The sequence below is a fragment of the Bombus terrestris genome, chromosome 11 (genome assembly GCF_910591885.1).
Source record: "Bombus terrestris chromosome 11, iyBomTerr1.2, whole genome shotgun sequence".
Classification (NCBI taxonomy): Eukaryota; Metazoa; Arthropoda; class Insecta; order Hymenoptera; family Apidae; genus Bombus; species Bombus terrestris.
This window is the reverse complement of record NC_063279.1, coordinates 5872353-5896570: the sequence shown is the minus strand read 5'-3', so window position 1 is coordinate 5896570 and position 24218 is coordinate 5872353. Positions and strand designations below refer to the sequence as shown.

General features: G+C 39.2%; 1 protein-coding gene across 3 annotated transcripts in view; it reads left to right on the top strand.

Annotated features, from left to right (window-relative positions):
* Nucleotides 1-24218, top strand: part of LOC100646794 (protein rhomboid) — a 490668-nt gene that overhangs the window by 306659 nt on the left and 159791 nt on the right. For all 3 annotated transcript variants that reach the window (XM_048410568.1, XM_048410567.1, XM_048410569.1), the window contains one exon: nt 24071-24183. In XM_048410568.1, the coding sequence (XP_048266525.1) occupies nt 24071-24183 (113 nt within the window). The remainder of the gene's footprint in view (nt 1-24070; nt 24184-24218) is intronic.

Here is a 24218-nt window from a genome sequence, read left to right as displayed (position 1 = left end):
ATTAATAGGCTAATATCCCGTGAAATCGTTGGCATTTCACTTTACAGCCATTCTCGTCGCTCATTACTATCGTATTCGCTGGAGGGAAATACAAGAGACCACTTTAGCGGCTAATTCGGGAATTTCAGAGCAGCCCGAGTCTTGGGCGGTGGCAAAAGTTAGGTAAACCAGTGTTGGGTGAGTGACGGTGCGCTTATACGTATACACGCGGAATTTATACGTCTACGTCCGTGTCTCGATATCGGTTGAAACTCGTCTAACTTGAGTATAGTCACGGGCATAAAGTTTCGCGGAGTCTCGATGAAGTTCGTCGAAGGGTTTACTTTGACCCTGCCCGAGCATTTGCCACCTTGCATGTTGTCCAAACGCAGCCTCAAAATGCCGCTAAACGAACTTCCGCTCAACTACTCGGTAACAGGAACTCGGTTTGCGTGTGTTGTTCCTGTATAACTGGAAACGTTTTGCCAGGCAAATTGATTTTGATTACAGCTTCCGTTTCTCTTTCAGCTATTTTTTTTTTCAACGAGCTATTTATTTCTCCGCGAACAGAATATAATCCGTATTATTTGCAATATATACTCTGCATTTATTAGAAGCGATATTTTCCCGAATCTGTTTTTCTATTTATCTTCGTTAGGAATTTTGATGGAATTAAATACGTACGAGTGGTTGAAAAATGAATTCGATATTGTACAGACGCGTAGAAGTATAACGTGTTAAAATATAATTAAAAGTACGAAATAATATAATGTACTATCGAAGACAAACGGCGATAAGATCGCGATACTTTCAAATAAAATTATACCGTTTGTGTTCGTTGATGCGTTTGTACGAAACATAAGATGAAGCTTCTTAGATAGCGCAACATTTTCCTGTACAATTTTTCTTCAATTTAATTTAATTAATTTTCGTTTGCTCGAAATGGGATTAATCGAATAAAATAATATTAATTAAATATAATCAAAGGAATTTAAACACAAACAAACAATCGGAATAAATTAGACTATCATTAGCTTGTAATCGTAATCACGACGAGGAATTTAGTCCTGTTCACTTAATGAAATTTCCGCTTAACCTCGCATTAACGGAATTAGCTGCAGCTGTTTCGTTCGACTATTAGTTTCGCCAATTTCATGCCCTCTCGAAATTTCCATTTGGTAATTCATTAGGTCAATTATCGCTATTTGTTCGAACGTATCCATTCCGGCCGGCAGGTGATCGCCAATTTTTCAATTTCCTTCTATCACACGGTTCGCGTTCTCGTTTTCTTTAATTGCGCCTCTTAAACCTGCGCTGGCCCCTCCAACACACTCGTCTCCCTCCATTTTCATAATTTGCCACGGTCCAATTACGAGCGATAAGCAATTTCCTATCGTGATACTTTCCCCCGATGTAGCGTAATTTTATTACCAAAACACGTATCTACGTTTCTGGCCTACCCGTTCGGTCCAATTTGCCGAGCTCGCCAATTTTATTTCTCTCTTCGACGCAAAGATTCGCCGCGTCTCGGATCCTTCTTATCGAAATTACTAATATCCGGCTACGTACACGATAGGGATTATCCGATCGGCCAATCAATTTGCCCCCGATACACTCGCTCTTCCTTTTATTCAGATTAGGATACCAAAGCGTGTTGCCTACTTGCTTCGCTTCGTACGCGTGAAATAAGCGGCCGTTTATTGCATTAAGTTTGACGAGTATATAAAGCAAAGTAACGTAACAACGAAGTGCATGGGCGCAGGTAGAAATTTTCAATGACGTGAGAAATTGTTAAAGGATTTTGAAATTATTTTTGGAAATAATGTTTGATCTTGTTGAGTTCATTAGATGTATAAACAGAGAAACGCGTGGATAAATTGTAAGGTAAAAAATATATTTTAATACAGAAGTGTAATTGCAATTTAAGCTGGTCCAGATCCGCACGCTAGCAGCGTTACCCTACAACTGCCCTACGTCTGCCTTCGTCCCAGTCTTTTGTCTATTTGTTGTCGATGGCTTCGGTGCTTAAGAAAACTTAAAAGACCAGATTTAGAGTTTTCTTAGAAGTGGTGGCCACTTCAACAGATCTTGTAACAGGGGGAGCGAGTTCACAGATTAAAGTACTTTCGTGATTGTACGACTCGTAATATTAATATTATTAATTTCAAGAAATACATATATATACCGTGGCAATGAGTACGAAATGCCGTATTTTCTGACCAATGTTAATTTAACGTATGTATACTACATCGCGATTAAGTAAATTCGTAATTTCAAATTTCTTTGACAATGTGTTTACAGTCGCCTTGGGTATAATGTAAAACATTTGCGCGATGCTAAGAATAAAACATGCGAACGCGAGGATATAAACGCGCGAGGGCGTGCGTTGTGCGTTGAAAGTGCGGCAAAGTAGTTAAATTTTAATTACAAGTATTTTCCTTAATTTCTCGCTAACAACTTTCCCTCTAAATTCTCCGTTTCTAAGAACTTTCTTCCTCCCACGCAAACATTCGCAGTTGCTACTTGTAAACTTTATCGCTTTATATATGTAACCTTGAACAATTTTAACTAACGCAGCTTATTCTTATTCTAGTTAGCAGTCAAGTTCTAAAGTTACATAAAAGAAAAGCTATTTGAGATATCGCGTAGGTACTCGAATACCGAAAATATTATGCTTTCATCGCCAAACGATACGAACAAGTCAACAATGTTGTTTCACGAACAAACAATGAAGTTCCTGTTAGAAGGATTGGGAAATGAGCCTCCCGGAAATTAAACTCGCCAACTACGTCTTCTATCAATTTCTTCGTGCCACTGCGTAAATACACGATTAATGCTCGATTCTAAAAAAAAACAAATACTTGCCTGTACTAGTCTATTGTAAGAGTATGGTATAAATAAAAACGAATATCACGGTAAATTTAAAAACTCGATCGGTATGACTTCTGAACAGCTTCTATATTAATTCTACGAACCTCGTATAGCGACGTGAAATATGATGGAAAAAGCAAAATTTATCCATTCAATCAAATAACACGGAAGATTGAGAAGAAAGTAAGATTAATTACTAACTTCGTAAACGCCCTAAAAGTAGAATTAAATAAATCAATTTAAAACAAGAAAACACGTAAATTCGACGAAATTTTACACAAAGTCAATGATTTTTACCCTATGTGTATTTGCAGACGCATCAAACCCAAAATTATAAGATTCAACTTATTATACATCACGTGCCAAACGTTTTCAGTGCAGAAGCAGTGGAATAGCAATGCTCGAAGCACTTGAACAATCGGCAAATTAAAAATTCCACCGCGTTTTCGACGACTGCTTGAGCGTGATTGCAGCAATACAAAATCCACAGAACGAAGTGGAGTGATCCCAAGCAAATTAGGAAACTATACAGGGAAATGTCCAATAAAGGATGTACGATGGTTATCACCTGGATTTCCAGGTTATCACCAAGATACAGCAGGAAACGAGAAAGCTAAATCATCTCGCTACTATTTAAAGATGACGTCGGTACACCATGCCAAGGTATTAAGAAATCTATGGAACGCAGATTGCTCGAGAAATGGGAGGTTACCGTAAACTCCGCAACATCATTTCGATCTTTCCCCGAGCCACCGTACGATGGAAGAGATGAGGTCGAGCTATTGAAACTGCTAATTGGACACACAAGACTCGACGCGCGAATTTCTATTTCAAAGGTACAAAGAGAAACTTGTCCGTGGTGTGAATCTTGTGACCTAGCACTCACGGTACAGCGGGTAATTCTAAAACGCACGAAATAAGACGAACCACGCGACAGATTCAAAATGCCCAAGGAACTGGGCATTCGTGACGACGAACGATTAGCTTAGATGTAAGGAAAACCGTGGCTAACGGCCGTGTTGGCAGATGTTAAAAAATGCAAGACGAAGAGGAAGAGTAAGAGGAAAGCAACGACGCGACAAAACGATCGTTATTTTTCGGCAAAGTTATTTTCACGATAATGAAGAAGAAATGCAAAGCTACGTTCTCTATCGATCTAGACACATTCTTACTCGACACAAAGAACGCAAAAAGAAGAATAATATGTAGCGCTTTTTCTCGCCGTCGAGCGAACGATTCAACCGCGTTACGTAACTGGCGTAGCTCGCGTTTTTCTCTTTCCATTTCTTGCCATACTTTCACTTTCCGCGAGTTAAAGACGGAGGAGGGACAGACGCTTCTCGCTCGACGCGCGAAAGAGTTTCTTGCGGATGTGAATTAAGTTGTAACGAAGTACGGGGTAAAAGCACGGTGGCCAGCTCTTCTCTTCGGCGATTCCGCTCGTTCTCTGTGTAACTCGGGCTCGCTTCGGAGAACCGACGACACGAATGCTCGGCGATCCTTCTCGGATCGAGGGACCAAAGGGAGAATCGTGCGAGGCAACGGCCGAGAAAACTTTGTTAAGTCGACGACGTTACTTCCTTCTGCAAATTTTCATCGTTCCTCCGCGGCGGTGAAGTTGAACACCGGGAATTAGAAAACTTAAACGGGTATGGTGAAGGGGGAGGGTGGAGGAGGAGAGATGAGACGCGATAATAAACGGCAATTCCAACTAACGATGAATGGTAATTTAAATATCACGAAGTTTCTTCGCCTTTCTTTCTTCGGAGTGACGCGTGTGTCATTCGTGGAATATTGGAAGATCGAAAAGTAAGTAGACAGTGAAACGGCCCGGAATAGAGTTTTCAATTACGTCGATCGAAAATTTCAAAGTTCCGATTACAGAAATTTTCTGGTTCAACGTTTATTTGCCGTTCGCTATTCTTCTGTGATAACGAATTTTTTATGATGATCGAATTTCGGATTTTTTATATATTTAAATACGATTTCCTTGGTTCGCGAAGATTCTGGGAAAAAGTCGTTATTTGACGTTTGCGCGGAAAGAAACTTTCCTTCGTTAAATTCGCGATTTAGCTTTGTTTAACCTTAAATTACATCTGCATGTGGTTAAAACCAAAGTACTACAAACTTTAATTGCCCATTATATTCAGATTACGCAATCATAATGGATTCAAATTATAGCAATCCCAATTTCATGGATCAATCAACAGGGAAAGGGTTTATGCATTAATTGCTTCGGCAAACAGAAGAACCAGTGGAGGATAGGAAACCAATCGAGAAAGAGCAAACTATGGCGGTATTCAGAATTTATGACGTTACTTAGCGATAATTGTCGTTCTACCTAAAGGAATTGGACAAGAAGAATGAACTGGAAAAAGAAATCAGACATTGTTTCCCTCCTTATTTTATACCGTAATTCGTGTATGTGGTACGGCAAAGCTAGAAATATTTTTTATTAACAATTTACAATTAACGCACTATTAATCGCTTCAAGCGGTAGTTCATTTTATCACAGGGAAAGTAAAAGCGCGAAGGGAAAGAAAAACAAACGAAATTGAAGGAAATATCGAGCCAGTCGTTAAAATTCCGAATGTCGTGCAATTAGTAACAAAAATAAAACGGAAAGAATTAATTAGGAAAAAAAAATGAGGGAAATAGTAATGATAAACGTACGCTAAATTTCGTTTGTAGCGGGAAGTTGGAAGCGGTTGCAATTTGTATCGCAGTGAATTTAATTGAATTGATAATGGGATTACAATGTAACCGCATACAACAGCAGGTTCAGAGAAACTACCATAATCACTAAACTCGTAACTCACGTTGATTCATAGCTATATCAAGTCGAGGCAATCAAATTATAATTGTTGAATTTCACTGATGTCTGATTTATATCTTCATCTTTTCCTCTTTCATTTTTCTTCCTTTATTTCTTTCCGAATAAATATCATTCTTATCATTCGGAATAATTTTTCAGTCGTTAAAGAAAAGTATGAAAATTTGTCGTTGGCACTGAAAAAAGTTCAAAAAAATATCGCAAACTATAGTCGATATTTATTATATTTGCCGTCAAAGACTAACATTTTTTAACGCGATGCTAATAAGTAGAATGTACCGTCTCATTCTACTTACGCGTGTCTGAAGCTATCTCCCAATTAACTTTCTAGATTTTTATGTTGTTCAGAAGTCTTTTATGCGTTCTTTTTATGATTCTTAATTACTCCCTCTCTTTGTAATATTTAATTATTGTCTTACAAATTTAAAAAAAAAAGCAATTATATTTATAATTTTCTAAAAAGAATATTCTAACATTTTGTAACATGTTTAACATTCTGTAACGATTCCACGTTAAATTTTATAAATATAAAATTCAATTATCAAATTGCTACGTCATATTCGTTTGGACCAATTTAGGTTAATAAAGGTTATCAAATTATTTTTCTCTTTTTTCTACTTCATATTCTTTACTGTCCATTTTTTATTCCTATCTATCTGCCTATCTTTTCACCCTTGAATCATCGAAATTAAATTTTTATCCAACCTCCCCCCTTCTATTCTCTGTTATTTCGTTCGACATTTTTCTGCTATTACTTCGCTCCCACCGCTTTTTAGTTTTAACCACGAATTTCGTCGATAACCACGAATCGTATTAAATTCCTCTGGTCTTTTGCTTCCAAAGCCTTATCAGCCAAAGAGTCATGGAATTTGAAGATTACCGCTTTGATGAAGAATTTGTCAAACATTAGCGAATACCTTAGCCCGTCTGCCTCATCCGCGAGTTTCACAATCATCGCGTAAATCTCAATTTTCTGTTTAAATTTCACCGAAATCGATAGAAAGGGAAAAAACAATACCGGAAATGTGGAAATCCTTAACTTAGATATTTTTATGAAAAATTAAATTCGCTTTGCGCTCGAAGAAGCAAACAGATGGAAATCAACGTGTAATCTTCGTGTAACGCTAGTAAATTCTTGATTCTCCGGATAAATTTCACTGAAACTGATAAAAATGAAAACGAATACTAAAAACGTGAAAATCCTCGACTGCGATATTTTTATACGAAATTAAAGTCGCTTTACGTTTGAGGAAGCAGGCTGATTAGAATCGCTGTAACCTGTAATCTCCGTGTAATGCTAATAAATCTTGATTCTCCGAAATTGATAGGAAAGATAACGAACACGAAGATCTAAGAACATAAGAACTTTCATAAGAAATTCAATTTCAACGAAATTGGTAGGAAGGTAAAAAAAAAGCAGGCACTAAAAGTATACAAATCTTTAACTTAGGTATTTTTATAAAAGATGAAATTTCGGAATTTCCGAAACAGAAAAGAAGAGAACAGAAGGCAGAAATACTACGAATGTAAAAGTCCTTAACTCGGGTATCTCAATGTGAAATTAAATTCTTTTCGAAGAAACGGACGAATTAAAATCGATCTATTATACAATAGTGGACGCGAATATTCTACCGGATAATATACCAAAGAGAAAAAGATTACGCGTCCGATCTGCCGATGGAAACGAAATCGTAGAATGGCGAACAATAGCGGATCCGCGCCTATTCCAAAGCGAGAACGAAAGCAATCGTACGTTCTGTGGCGGAAGTGCCGTCACGAGTCCCTCTTACTCCCCCATTTTCCCCCCTCTAATTACATCAGCAATTATGAAAGTAGCGTGTTATTATCAGGTCGGAGTTTGACTCGTCAAGTTCCGGTAACGAGCGAACGGACGTTGCTCCATCGCGGCTCGTTTCTCTTCCTTCTTTTTATGTGGCACGCGCGTGAATCGATCAGGCTATCGAGAAACAGCGCTGAACACACATGTGTGCACACCGTTCGTCTTGATAGCACGGCAAACAAAAATGTTAGCTGGCGGGAACAACGGGAACCCATTAACAGAAAACATAATGACTTTGCGAAACCATTATGTTTCATTACGTCTCGACATGATATACTGGAATTACGTTTCGCACTGCAACCGTCTTTTTACTTTGATTTCTACTCCGCTGGAGTGATCGGCAGCGGAATAACGGGAAACCAGATCCATAGATATTGACAAAGTATCTCGCGGCTATTTGTTATCGTTCTTCGGAACCTGCCTTTAATTGTTTCATCTAAACGTTATAAACAGACTACGGATTTCTATGCGAACTCGAATTATCACGAACTTAATTAAACGAGTGGAAATTTATTTTGTACAGGGAATATCGTAATATGCGATGTTTCGGATATTTTTACGTATTGTGTGCATTTTGCGATTTTACGTTTCCTGTAATTAGAATTATTCGCTCGATCGATATTAGAATTATGGAATAAGATCGAAGGAAAAGGGAAAGTAAACGATGACGTTATCATTCGAAACGCGATATTCGTATGATTATAGAATTGTAAAATGATTATGGTTCGTGTTTTATGTTAGAATCAATCAACAGTCTGTATTTAATAATTTCAAAGTAAAGTTTTAACAGAATAGGAATAATTTCTACGCTGACACGACATTTTCCAATTGCTTTATCCAACAGATATGTTCGCCTATTTTTACTAACTTTCGTTGTTCCCTTGCGATGCACTTTTCGCGGCACGAATTCGAGGAATTCGATTTCTCGATAAAATCGACTAATCGAAAGTATTTCCGCGAAAACTCGTTCGAGAATTGTCAGGTATTTCGTTGGTCTTTCGCCTTTTTCGCTAAAATAGTTTCGGAATCGGCTGAAAATCGTCGCCGAGACGACGTCGAGAAAATGTGTTCGATCGTATTCTGCGGTCTCGAACGTAACGACGTTTCTTGGTAGCAGCGTCTTGCCTTTTCTATTTCTCGAATCTCATTCATGACAAATCTCTATCTCGTTTCTCAACCACCTGTGGAAAGTGACGCTTTCGCCCCTCGGACAATGTCTACTTTCATCTCGATCATTCTTCCAAATATCGTTTCTACTCCTTTTGTTTCCTCCAAGCTGTATCGCGCGATAAATATTTTATGACCATTATATCGGACAACGCAAGATTCGAAGAACCGGTTTACAGTGAGAAACTTATTTATCTTCTTCTTCGCTTCTTCGCGATAAATTTTTCAATAAAGAAATTTTACACAAATCGTGCGAGCTTCACGTACGATGACACGTAAGTAACTTAACAGCGAGGAAGACAGTAGAGCGAAAAAATATTGAAATAAAAATTAACTGCAACGTCTGTGACATACGCAAAGAAAATAATTTTATACAACATAGAACGTTGAACATACCGTTTCTTCGAGAAGTAGAATTCTCCAATAACGTTTCTTCAAGAAGCAAGCATGTAACAGAAGAGAAAATAAAATGGTTAAACGAGAAACGACAAACACGTGGATAATTCTGTACCTCATTTTGGATTTATTTTCAATTAATTGGATTCCCGATTATCGATACAAAAGCATCCAAACGCATAAAATGTAAATTATGCAACGATGTAATAAATCCATATATCGAATTGATATCGTTTGGACGTTCAGATTATCTCGCTCGGAATGTCAGATTATGAATTGGACATGGGCTAACTTTTGTTTTGTAAACGCATCGCAAATTTCTCAACAAGTACAATTATCCTAATTCCTTCGTTAACAGGGATTATAGCGACTGAAACGTCGGTAAGGTTAAGGTAGTTCTAGCGTCAAGCTGTTATCAAGATTCCGTATAATTGTCTCGATAAGTGCGTTTAATTGGCGCGGTGTCCCGTTCGCTATAATCCGTTCGATGGCTTTGACGCGAATGCAACTAACATACTCTGCTAATACCACTCGAGCATACGGTATTGTTACCTTTGATGTTACTGCGTGTAACAAATTAAGTTACGTAAATTGTATCTATTAACCAGTTAGCTGTTGCGACCTGTTTGAAAAGCGTGTATCTAAAATGTGTCGGAAAAAGCGAGCAATGACGAGTATACTCGTGAAACACAGAGCACGCGTGGCTGTTATTAGGTTGTCCGAAATGTTTCTTTCGTTTTATGAGGAAATGATAGATGCACGGCATTTTTACTTTTATATTATTTTATTGAATTGTATGTGACCCACTTTGTTCTATTACTACAACATACATAATTCAATAAAATAATATAAAACAAAATATGTTGTACATCTATTAATTACGTACAAAAGAAAAGAAACTTTTGGGACAATCTGATATAATACAAAGTTGCAACGAAATAACTGTTTTATTTTTTAATTTTATTACCGACAGCGCTTTTTCACAAAAAATATTACCGTTTCTTCGTGACGAGTATACTCGTCAAAAACATCTAATTGGTCAAAATGTTCCATTTACGAATCTTCGTGATAGATATATGAAAACTAAGTTACAATAAGTATAGGAATATAATCAATTCTACGAAACTATTGCTCGTTCTTGTGAAACGTATTGGATGATCATACAGGATGATCGCGGTTTTTGTTCTTTACGAAAATTCAACTTGAGTTTTGTGGAAGCTGAAGTCAATTGATATTAATCTTCACGACCGGGGTTACTAATATTAGGTCGTCCGAAAAGTTTCTTTCGTTTTATAAGGAAATTATACTTCACAACATTTTCCGTTTTATATTATTTTATCGAATTGCGTACGATCCATTTTTTTCTACCAAAATAATGATCACAACATTCGACAGACTAGGTTTCACGTTTGTACAAAGATGCATCGTAGTAAAAGACGAGTCTGTAAAAGAAAGACACTTTCCGGACAACCTAATACTTCTTTAAACGTTCAAGCGGGTGATTATCCGAAAATCGAACGAGAAGATAGTTTCGGTGTGAAACTGCTTAACACCATTGGATTGTAAGAAATACAATGAATATAATTTGTTTTTTAATATTGTGGCTTTCGAATATATCGACGAAACTACGTAGCTGGTTCGAAACGCGGAAAGAGATATACACAGCCATAAACGAAATATAAAGAAATATAGAAGGAAGGAATATATATAAATATAAATAACGTCTGGAAGACTAGTAATAAAAGGAAGAGAGGTATTTTACAGATACGCCCGCCCCGGTCGCGTACCACATCCTCATCGTCGTTTCGTTGTTCACTGTGATAAATTCACCGTTGTAAACGATACGCGTTGATCGTCGATCGAAGAAAGACGCGACAGATTCGATAGATCGCCAGAGAAACAGAATGAAACAAAGTTCTTCCGCGCGTTTTACGCTTTTCCTATCACCCGTCGTGTTATAGACTGAAACGGTATTTCCTTGGAACTGGAAACGAAAAGCGGGACATCACAGAAGCTGACTATGCCGAACGATCGAATCGATAAAGTTGAAATAATAAATGAGTGGATCTGGCGGTAGTAGAGGATAGCATGTTCAAGTATTGCCGAGGGAGTGTGTCATCCCCGAAACTTGCGACCAGGCGCCAGGCAAAAAGAAACGCGAGAGCTTAGTCGTCTCGGGAATGCTTTTAACCCCGACGAGTGCGCAGCTTATTTTCGCGGCGGTACGTGTTCTCCACGAGTGGGTGAGCACACGTAGGAACGGTTTCTAACGGTGCCATACTGACTCCGGTCACGCATCGCTACGAGAGAAGAGAGAAGGAGGAAAAGTAGAGAAAGATCGGATAGAACAGAGGAATGGAAGAAGAGAGACGTCGTTAGAAGATAGAATCTCGAGACGGTCGTAAGGCGTAAACGAACCTTTACGCGGTCTCCAGAGCTTCGCTACTCCGTTTCTCGCTTCTTCCTTTTCAACGGGCTCACCTACCTAATTACTCGGAGCGTTCAAAGTACCAATTGCTTGCCTCAAATTAAACGAAACTAATCGGCGTCCATGAATTTCGCAGCTACGAGAAAAATAAGATCAAAATGTCTGAATGGCCGGCCTGCTCGTTTACAGGCCGTCTCTCGTTATTCCGTTTCTCTTTGATACACTTGTTGGCGCTGGCTTGCAACACGGAACTTCCTCTCGACAACTCAAGGAAGTGGTTTTACAAGTTTCACGGCGTTAGTCAGAGAGTTAGAGGAAACGCTGGAATATTTCCATCGTTAACGAGAGTAATCTTGATTTACGGTTTTTCGACTTTCCAACTGATCGTAGATACTTTTCTCGGCTTTGTTAGCGGATAGGTGGACGCTCGAATATTGGGGTTGATTCTCCAATGTTTGATCTCCGATCCTTTCGCTCTCGTTGCCTTTCGCCGATTTCTGGGAAAAATCGAAAGTAGAGACGTCGCTCTGTAAAATTACCGCAGGCGAGCTATTACGTTCAAATTTAAGTTCGACGATTTGTCGACGAACGTTTCCTCTAATGCTACTACCAAGCAACCCTTACGTAATAGTTTACCAGCCAACAACATCGATAAGAATCGTAAAGTTACGAGGAACAGATTATAAACTTCCTCCTTATAAATTTACAATTTTACGTCGAAGAATACTATTACCTGAATGATCGACTACTTTCGGATTGTAATTTACAAACTTGCACGTCCAACCTCGTTCCTGTTGTCACGTCGAAAACACGGCGAGTGGTGAAATTAAGAAATCACTGGTCGTTTTTCGTGTCCTTTGAATGATCTCGCGTAAGTTTAAGCGTTTCACGAGCAAGGTAAGAAAAATTCAGACTTTAGATATACTGGCAGAATTTATTATACGAATCCAACAGAGTGACAGTTAAGAATGTTAGAACAGAGTGTGTCGAGAGCTGATTTTCGGAAGGTTTATATCCTATGAGTTTGCCTCTTATGGAGAGTTATGCCTCTCTTCTAACACTGCAACAGTCTACGTTGTTGTTTCGATGGCCTGCGGGATGTTCGTTAGGGTCTTTGCTATTGCTAATTTATGGCTCTGTGACACTGTCATTGCCAAGCTCGTAGTTTCTATACACGTTAATTCGTTAACGCTCTTAACTCGTAACTTATAAAATTTCGCTAACAATCCTAGTTGAATCGCGCACCCCGACGTACTACGATCCAAACGCTGCAATTTCTAATCCGCGGCACGAAATCGAAGTAGCCGTTGAAAACGACCGACTCCGTGTAACATCGAAAGGGCGAGACGAAAATTCCGGCGACCTGGAAATCGAATATACGTCTCCACGCGCGTATATGTCCACGTGTCTGGATTCAGGCAGCAGACTTAGGGTGCGTGAACGAGGAACCGAATGCGAGCTCGCGTTGACGCGCGCGTGTTTCGAAAGGGGCGATCGTCGAAGGGCGCTCCAGAGGGGTAAGTCTCGCATAGATATGTAAACGAAGTGGTCCTTTCTCGAAATAGAAGAACGTGCAGGAGAAGGCGGAGCAAAAGGGGAGACGGTCTCGGCGATACAAATTCGCAGAGGCGGGTATATCGTTGTTATCTGATTTCTATGATTTGCTCGTGCTAGCTACAGATGTCAGCGAAATACACGGAGGAACCGGTAACGAGCCACGATGGCCACGTGGAAACACGGTTAACGATCCTTTGTAACGACCCAGACGACCAGAGAACAGAGGGAACAGGGCGCACCGGATTTTGATTCGCGTTTCACCGTCGCAGCCTCTTTCTCATTGTCGTTCTGTGCGTGACCTCGGTTGTAACGAACTACGCGGGGCTCTCTAAGCGAAGCAAGCTCGCCATACGGGACGAAACACATCTTCCACAGAGAGGGAGCAAGAGGGGAAACTGGAGTTGCCAGTTTCCATTCGAATTACTCGGATCAGCCTTATCTCGATTGATCCGATTGGTATTACTAGATCGATTTACACGATCGCCTGCCCGCCGAAATCTCCGGTAATTAGTATCGATTCCTTTACGTGTATTGCGTCGTTTACCACGTCAGATCGTTCGTTCGATCTGCTTCAGCTTCGGCGAAATGAAAGAAGGTAACGTGCGTCGATAAGGTGATTATTAGGTGGAGTAGAAAATTGATTAGAGAAACGTTGTTGATTGGATTGTTGAGATCCAAGTGAAATGATATTCGTAGGAATGTGTATATAACCAAGGGAAAACATTTTGTTTCTCGTTTCAATTAGGTGAAAATGTACCGTGCGGCGATATTAACGAATCGTTCAATTTTTATGGAGATGTTCATCTATGATTCGTTACAAAATTCTGAGGGATAATCAACCTTGGCCCGTTTCGAAGAACGAGACGTCCGTGTCTACTTCGTTGCTTTAATTTTCCACGAGGATACTTGTACGTTAAGGAACGAGATAAGAAAGCGAAGACGCGTTGTTCCTTGAAAATTCTACGATACAAAATCAAACCAACTTATGAAGTTTAATAAACTTCTTTGGTGGCTGAAATTACCGTGAATTTCCGACTCTTTAAATATCGCTGCGCAATTTCGCCAGCGCTTTATTATACTTTTAATAAAAAAAACTCTATCGCTAACGTTGGTTTACTACGGGTACACCGAATTACATCTTTCACGATCATCTGTATATCTAATTTCAAATGCAATTAAACGTATCTGTTTCCTCTCGACCGATGTAAAAAATGAACAAGATATTATATGGTCAGAAATGGGTAATTAATGAGCATTAAGATGACCAATTTTGATGGAGGGCCGCAAATGCCATTTAATCGATTATGTAGCGCGTTGCGCGTCATTATCACGTGCGAGGCAACGTTTCTAGTCGACATTCAGTCGCGTCACTTCCGAAAATTGGAGAGCTTGCAATTAATATTCATTCGTAATTGTTAATTGAACAGCGGGTAACCAGTTGCGGGCAAGCTGTAACCTCGGAATTCTGTGTCGTGGTCGACGAAGCCGCATATAACGTCGTTCGACTGCACCGAGGGATTCGATCGCTTTAAAATTGCAACGAATGCCTCTCGATAGATCAAACTGCAGTCGATTCGCCCCTTTTATTCCTTGCATGGCCTGTCTACCTTGAAACTTATTTTCTCATTTTTCTAATGTTAAATATTTCAATGCTCGTGGCGTCTATGATAAAAGAATCGATTCTATTCTCGTTAAATGTCAATTCGAGAAAATGAAAGAGCATCGAAATAAAAGTTTCAGCTGTTATGAAACAGTGGTTAGTTAACGAGATTAGTATCACGTTACGCTTCAGCGAAAAATAATTTGTGAAAAATTTTGTCCGTATTTCGGCTCGTCCCACTCTAAATTCTCGTGAATTATTTTCGGAATAACGAAACAGGTAGCTGGCGCGTAGACATTTTCATATCAAATTTAAACTAGTTTGCATCGATTCGTAGAGGGAACGCGATTCCCTTATAAAAACTCAGCAAACATTCTTTGGCGAAATCTTGACACAACGTAATAAAATCATTCGATATTTAAAGATTCGAAATAAAGAAATCGCACACACGTACATCTGTCTTTTACTTTTTAAAAGCAAAAGAATTTTATATAGAAATATACGAAGTGAAATATTTCCATTAAATATTTGCAAAATTCTAATAATTTTACAGTCCTACATACGCATTTTTGTCACTCAAGTATAACGCGATATATCGCGTTTGAAACACGAGAATATTAAGAAAAACGTAGTCAATGTTTGTGCAATTGTTGGAATATAACTTTTGACGAATGGAAAATGAATATTTTGAACAATAACAGCCAGTCTAAATTTATTGAAAGAAATACAATTTAAACGTTTTATACGCCTTTAGAATAATATTACTCTTTGAAACAGTTCTTTCCTCCGCAACGAATTGTCGCAATTTCCGTTTCAATATTTCGTCGACTTTACCTCCACTCACTCTGCTCTTCTTTTGATGCAATCTTGCAAAGAAAAAATTCCCTTAACAGCGGACCACTTTTGTATATAATAGCAATAACCATTGAATGCGTTTACCAATTGAAATAAGGCAATTATTTGTCTCCTCTAACAATAAGACAATACGATTGCTCGAAACAACATTTTCTCTGTATGATAATACTTTCCTCTTCTGCTTCTCCTTCTTCTTCTTCTTCTTCTTCGTCTTTCTCCTATTAATTCATTTTTCTATAATTTCCACGAAGAAGTGTAAGATAAATGGAAAAAAGAGATGCCAACAAAGCTACAGAAACTATAATTTGTAATTATTCGAATATTACGTGTAATTCGTTGGTAGTCTTTGTTTTTCTCTCATAATGTAATTCACTACGATTTGTACGAAATATATTGTACGAAAAGGAACTAACGAGTTGTATCAATTCTTTTACTAATATTCTCAATGATTCTATAATTCTAGAACGACAAACGGTCTCACGAGATGCATTGAAAATACTTTCAATCTGCAGTCGTACACTTTCGTTCCCGTCTAGTGAAACGCATATTCGGCGCGCAGAGAAAAATTGACAACCTCAGCAGTTCCGGAAAAAAGAGAAAAAAATAGAGTAAGACGCGTGAAAACGCTGATACAAAAATCACCGACGTACAAAAAAGTGCAATTTACCTCTGTCAGATTTTCGCACCAAGTTCGATATACGTACGTATACGTATAAGGCGTAGCGTTAGCCGCATAAAAAGGTGGAAAACCCCGAGAATCTAATTATGCGATGGAGAAGGTTTTTTCACGAGCTTGCCATGCAAAAAAGCGTTTCGCCTAACGTGTAGAATTAATTTCGCCGAAGTGAATCCGTTTCCTTCTTCGGTCTTGCATACGATAAACTCGGGTTAATAAAATTACTTGATAAATGCTTCAATTTACTCTCCGATCCGCAATTTATCAAACAAGCTTATAACAGACTTAAATTATGCGATGCTCTTAACGGGTTTGTTTCGTTATTTAACGCGCGTTTAACGCGCCCACGGAAAAGTTTCTTTCTGCAAAGAAGAAAAAGAAGAGAGAGAGAGAGAGAGAGGGAGAGAAAAAGGGAAGAAACACGTCGTTGGTCGTGGTTCTGTTAAAAATTGGTGCTCGTTTGTTTCCGATCGTTTTGGATCGACTGTCTTCGTTAAGAATAGGAAACAGAAGAGAATGGGAGAAAAAATACGAAGAAATACGAAAGAGACGTGGCAACTAAATTCAATCATATTTATTAATTCCATGAAAGAGGAATGTTAATCAAATTTTATGGGCTAAATCTGTCGTGAGTTGTTTATGCCCGCATAAACCAGTCCAATTATCGTGAAAGCTTTAAGCGTACCGTCTAGTGGATTACGTTTGCACGTGAGCGTACTGGAAGAGAGGGATTCTCACGTCGATACGCTGGAATCTCGCCAAACTTAATTTCAAACCTAAAAATGATGTGTGCCTCCTTTGAGATCATAGCCATAAACGTGAGAGAGAAATGGAGGCAAAAAAGCCCCTATATCCTTCTCGTTGAAAAATCTCGCACGTTCTTCAACTTGTACGAGGCCCGCTCGATCTCCGATTTACCCTTTCGCCCGAGGAACTATTTTTCTTGCCGCTGTTCTCGTGTGATTATTGACGGAGAAATAAAGGACGAGCAGGCGGCGAAAATACAGAGTGTTTCGCGCGATTGGATTATAGTGTAACTATAGAATTATAGGAGCTTCGTTTTTACAGAATTACGCGATTACATTGACACGTTGGGAAATTTCCCGAAAACTTCGTTTTAACTAGAAAAACAATCCATCTACCAATGTTTTGATATTATTTCTAATAATTTCCTACATTTTTATTTCTTCTACCGTATCTTTTACATACAGCATTCCTGAGCTCAACGTTGAACAATTAAAATCCTTTCACGCGTCACTTTCAGCCAACAACTTTCACACGCCACCGTATGTAAAATAATATCAAGCTATAATTTTTTCGACAATCTCTGACCTGCGTACGAAACATTTCTACTTCTATAAAAAAAAAAAAAAAATAAAGAGATTTACCATTTTAACCTTCATTCAGGACCCACGCATTACGAATTATAACCGTAACTGTACCCGAGCTTCTATCTCGAATAATTAAACGATTTGCTTTTTCATAAAAAAGTGTCGTTCCCCCGAAGCAGCTATTTATACGACCTACGTTTACAAGGACAAGCTTCGTTAGGGGATGTAAAGTACAAAATTACAGCTGCAATTCTATTCCGTGCCTTGGTCTTAAATAATTGATCGATATCATCTCGGGAGTTTTCCAGGGAAAAGTGGAAGACAGCCGATACAGTGGATTCCTTTAACATTTCACGAGGCGAGGCTCTTCTCATGGGACCGTCAACACGATTAAACCATTCGACAGACCAATATTCTCTGGAAGCAAATTTGCGCAGGCAACAGTTTTGCATTCCAAATGGTCGGAGGGCCGACTTGCCACGTAATGTAGGCCCGGCCCCGTGTAAACCCGGCATAATGAAATCCGTGCCATTAGGCTGGCCAATGGGGTAAATTCTCCGGCTCGCGCAAACGTCGGTTTCCCGCTCGTCCGTTGCAAACCACCCCCTTCTCCAAGCTCATTCGATTCGATTCGATTCGAAATCGAATAGAGCCGTGCTTCTCGACAATGCTCCGGAAAATTCACTCTATGTAGCCGCGCGTATACGTGTTACCGTACCCTCCTAGGGGTTGGAACACGTGACTGGATCCACGGGAATTGCGTCTCTTATTCGCCCTCTACGTGTACAGGCATATCTTCCTAAAACGATCGGGGGATATCTACCTTGATTGCGCCTTTCTCCCTTTTTATTCTCTTACTGCTTCCTGTCCTTCTTTTTTCCGACTTTCTCCATTTCCTTTCTACCACCGTTCCTTTGTTGAGGAATAATTGGACGCTTTTTCGACAAACGGATTACGTAGCTTGTAGTAAAAAATTATATTTGTACTTGGAAAGCTTCGAGCATGATAAAATAATCGTAGAAAGCGTCTTGTATTTATCTAACTTGTGCTGTTCGGTGATAGATGGTAAAAAATGTAAATTTTGTAAAAGAATGTAGAAAAGGATTACATTTGAGACTTTGTTTACTAATTATAGACGTATAGATATCAACGAAAATACATCCGTAGTCCGACAAACGTTCCTGTCTATTAATTACAAAACGTAAAAAAAATTCCACCTAGACACTCGATTTTATCCTCATCGATGCACGTACGCACGATCTTCCTACATTGAACGCGACGACGTAAATACCATCCAAGACTCGGTTTTATCTTTCCGAATACCGTTAAAAAGATAAATATCGTTAACTATGAAACGTTTTAAAAACAGCAATTGGAAAACTCGGTTATCTTCTCGTCCACGTATAAACACAATTTTCATTTTCACCTGGCATTTGACATTCTAGCTCGGCATTTTCGGTGTTCACTCGTGGACCGTACAATTTGAAGAATGCAACGCGTTTATCAACCCGTGCCGGTTGGCCGAGTATCGTTTATAGGACCGTCATTAGATTGCGGAACGCGCAAGAGCGCGAAGTTAGCAAGGGAATTCGCTGCCGGGCGATCGAGCAGTCCGATGATCGCGGCCTAATCGAATTAAACTGGCCGGTTGTACTCGTGTTTACGACGAGCTGACTCGTCGGTCTGCGTTTGCTATGTTCGCGCTATAATAGCCGTGCGCGTACCTCGTCCCTCATTGACCATCCCTCGGTGGAAGGCGTCGGACCACGCGTTTCCCATCGATCTCTGTTATCGTCCGATTGAAACCACAGTACCGCCGACATTCCACGAACTCATTTGCCTTGAGCAACGTTATCCAGACTTTGTCCAAACTCTGCGTATCGATCTTTTCTCGTATAGCTTTTTCAGGCATCGTGGTTTTTCCCACCTACAAGCAGTTTCATATTATAGTTTTATTTTACGTATTATGGTTCTTTATAGCTCTATTATAGTGTTAGTTTGATGAACAGGTTTAATTTAATAGGTAATTTTTAGGGGAAAGTGATCGTTCTGTATGATACATAAAATATTGCTAGGTAAAATGGTATTTGTTAATTAGTATGAAGGATATGTTTCAGGAAAATATCACTAGAAAATTAGTTTAGCTGCATCGTATACGAAACAAGTCGGTACGTTTGAAGCCGTTCGTTTATTCGTTTATTCGTATTTCAATGGTAGAAAAAGATGCAAACTATGTTTGTTTAATTTCCACTTTGATATCATTGGCAATCAGGTAACTGCGTTTATTTCAGATTTTAAGCTTTCACGATGGTCGATGGCTGTCACGCTTTTGGTTTTTCAGATCAATCGTGTTACGCGTTGCACTTTCCCGATTGATCCGACGAAACCAAAAGCACAACAAACTACATTTATACGTTCACGTTTTGTACAGCCGTAGATTTTAAAATTGCGCACCTCGCTGTAAACACGTTTACTCCGCTTTTCTATCTCGGTTCCATGGTTTTATCTTACACGATGCTCGCAAGGTTTCCAGCCTCGCGATAAGCGACGAACAACAGATTAAATTTCATGCTAGAATCCACAAGTCGCCGGCAAAAAGCTTCGCTGGTGTTTCGAGCGTGGCCAAGCTCTTCTAAATATCCTGGATACATCGCTGCACGGCGATAAACTCCGAACAAACGATCGAGATTAATAGAACGAGCCCTTGGGCTCCTTCTGCGATACTATCGATCCCGGCCACGGCGACGATACACACGAACCGACTCCCTCCGGGACCGTAAATTCACGTCGAAGATTTACTTACTTAGCCGGACACTGGCTGGCAACGAATCTCCGCTGCTTCATTGCGCGGTAAAACCTTGCTAGATGTAACACGTGACCAACGGATATTTAAAGGCAAACGACGACCTACCACCTTTTCATTAACGTCCGAACTGTCCTACGATTACGCCACTATACCCTATTCTTCGTCTTTGATCTTGAAAATTAGTGGAAATTACGAGAGTGAGTTAGAAAGTACGAGGTACGCCGGTTGATTAAAGGAGATTTGTAAATGCATTGGCCAGATTTCCTAAGTGTTTAATTTGTCTTTTTTTAGCGAGAAAAGGGATCAGCTTGATTAACGGCGGTAATTTTACAGCGGTAGGATTTTATCTGCGCTTTAATTACGAATGCAAGTTTGAAGATTAATTTTACGATGTTGATCGTTTTACCAGACTAAACGAAGATTACAAAGACTCTTGATTCTTTAACGCATAGACTTTTCTTTCGTTTACCGGTGACAATTATTAAACCTATTTTTATAATTATAATCAGCTGGCAACGATAAAGATGTAACATATTTTTTCTTAAGAAACTTATTAATATTAAAATAGCCGACTAAATGAAATAAAATATTAAGGATATGAATATGAATGTGCATATTGAATGATAATTTAAGTAAATAATTTAACAGATATCAATGTGTTACGCTGGTGATCAACTAACACGATCAAATTTTCATACGTACAGTATCTTACGAATGGACGTTTAAATCACGAGATGAACCATTATACGACGACAATTTATTGGTCATTAAGAGGTAAAAAAAATTCGCTGGGGGATACAAAACGAAATGGTGAAAAAAGAAGCAGAAAGGACAAGGGATACGCTCCGAGGCGTGGCAAATAGGAATACCGATTCCACGGCAACGGCAAATTTAATTCTCTTGGCCGGCTAGACGTTCCACGAAGTTCATCGGCGTGCACCCTTGCCGCTGTTCTTCCTCCGCGACCGCTTCTTTTTGGCAATCAAACGAGCAAGAAACACTGCGGCTTCCGGCAGCTGGTTCTCCGCGCAGCCAGAACTCGCTCCATCGTGCTTTGTTTCGGCCCATCACCGCGCACTGTCGCCGCCTTGGAAAATTCTCCGAAATTTCGCACCGATTTAACATGTACATCTACGTACACATACATAAGAACATGATTTACATTCTATTTTAATAAGAAATCTACATTTATCGTAGCTACGTTTCAACGCGGAAGAGAAACACGTACAGTTGCGTTTCGTTTCTACTATCCAGCGCAAATAAGTGAAATTTCATCGACGACGATCTAACTGATCCAGCGATTTTTCAAACGAAACCAAATAAAAGAACTTGTTCCGATTTTATTCGTCGGAGAAGATAGCAATCCTAACAAACGCTATCAGGCTATTATTCGAACAATGTTTGAAAATTGTACATCGTCCAAAGTATGAAATAATATAACAAAATGTACAAAAGGTTGTACAAAATAGATGTGTAAAAAGTTAGGGAAAAAATTGACACGTAGTACTGGTCGAAACAGAGGAAACAAAGAGATGTTAATAAACGTGAGTCGAGAAACTATTAGTTTCGCAGTTTAGCGTCTAAATGTATGACGTATAGGAAAACAGCTGTTTCGTTAAATGAGTTGATACAACGAATGAAAAAGTACTGCCAAGTGATAAGAAGAAACGCCAGGGATCTTTCAAAGTCTGCGCGCTTCTATGAGAAAACGTGTAGAAGTGTGCGTGGAAATGAACGGGAGACATATTGAACATATGTTGTAAAGGTAATGTCCTACTGGCAAAAACACCTCGTAACTCTGAAACTAGTGGTTTGCGAACCCATGTTTATTAAGACGTTTTTGCTTGTTTCGATGAGTACTGTATGCTCCTAAAGTTTTTCTTCAACTTTTTTCTACGCGTACGCAGGTTGTACATACACGGTATACAAGTACAGTATGTCTCAGCTGAATGAGATCGCTTAAATATCTGCCTTGTGTACGATTGTCTGGAAAAAACTTCTCAGGACAAAGTTAAACTACTCGAAGGGGCACACATAACGGTGGAAAGAATTTCTTCTCAAGGTCGTTTCTTCGCGAGATTCCAAGGCTACCGGTACGTTCTTAGACGTAGGGGTACTATACCTTTTTATCCATCAATTGATGCGTTTTCTTATTCTCCTATACGAGAGTATTAAGATGCTTGTGCCTGAAAATAGATTAAATGGTATTTTAACCTTAATTTCGTGCAACTTGGCGTACGAAAAAGAAGAAAAGGCGTAAAATGGTACTCTTACGTTTACGTTTCCTTTACGTTCCATGCAGTACTGCATTTCATCGAATTAAGATCGAAATATGTTCTAAGCTTATGTAACTATTTATGTAGTTATTCTCTAAACTTCTGTACGTACTTGGATTATTTGTATAGGGAAAAGAAAATCACGTCAACCGGTATAAAAAGATACATAAGATTCTATTTAAAGAAATACCAACGACCTTCGAATCTTCAAAATAAATAAACACGAGAACCCGCGTAGTTTGTTCGTACAATCGTAAAAAAAGGGCTGATACTCAAATAACTTCACCTTTCGTTCATATCCTTTTTCTTCGTACCCTTTTCTTCGATGAACGATTATCGTTCTACTTAAATTATTCGCGACATTGATGAGAAATTCATTGGCCCACAGGTCTCGTAGCCTAAAACAACTATCGTGCACCAGTAAATACGATAGCGAGCGGGTTCCATGGTCGATGGATAGTAATGTAGGAAGCTCTTACGCCACTGTGCACACACTCTCTTCCTTCTACATTGGTACAAACTGCACGCGTAAGACGGTACTCGTGTTTGTGGATGTTTGTTCGTGTCTTCGTGGTACAGGGCCGTTCTATGTACACGACTTAGCTGAAGGAGTTTGCTAGCGTTCCTGCTCGCATTTGCCTAACCGCGTTAACGGATCCTGATCCAAATATCAGACACCGCAGCTCGAGCAGCGTCGAGTCGAGCTTCCTTCCAAAGGATCGTGCCAAGAACTGCAGCCACCTTTTGTGTCGTTGACTTCCCGTCAAATCGATCGTTTCGTCGGATCTTGTCCTTTCAACATTTTTCTAATGGCGCGTGTGCATCGATGCCACGAGATTCTCCGATACATCGACGTGCTCTTATGGTTCTTACAGTTCCGGATATGTTTGTGACTGGTAAATAAATTGAAATGAACATGCTGCCATTTTTCCTATCCTTGTTTTTCTCTATTCGATATCAAATATTTCATCATTATTTCGTAACGGTACGATGTAATTTTACTTGAGAAGGAAAAATCATGGGAAGCTTCGAATATTTGAATATACCTTGGAAAATGGAAAACTTCTGGACAGGACATTTTGATCGAGGGAAACAAATTATGCAACGAGATATAATTTATTATGATACGTTAATACATTCTTTGGCATTTGGAGTATATCAGTGTTTGTACTTTTATGAATAACGAGATAGCCGGTATTTCTGGGCAATTTGAGTAAATAAACAAAAATTAAGAACTTTTTTGAATGGGCTACAAATTTATAGTCGACTCGTGCTCGTATTAATAAACCTTCGTACTTTTGGATATGAACTTCTCTTTCTCTTTCAATAGATACGATCTAAACGTTGCTGTGAATTTATCGATTATTAACCCGTAGCAGACCTATGTTTTTAAATCTCCGAATAAAATACTGACTTCGAACAGCGATCAATAATAATTAATTATCTCTGTTACAGATGAGTGGCAAACGAACTAGAAGCTTTAAATGCGCGGTTCACCATCGTGACCGTGAAGTCTGCTCCGAAAACGACTTTCATCTGCTCGTGCACGAACCTCCTCTCTTTCGCAGGTACGATTATCTAATTTTTTACCGTCATAAAACAT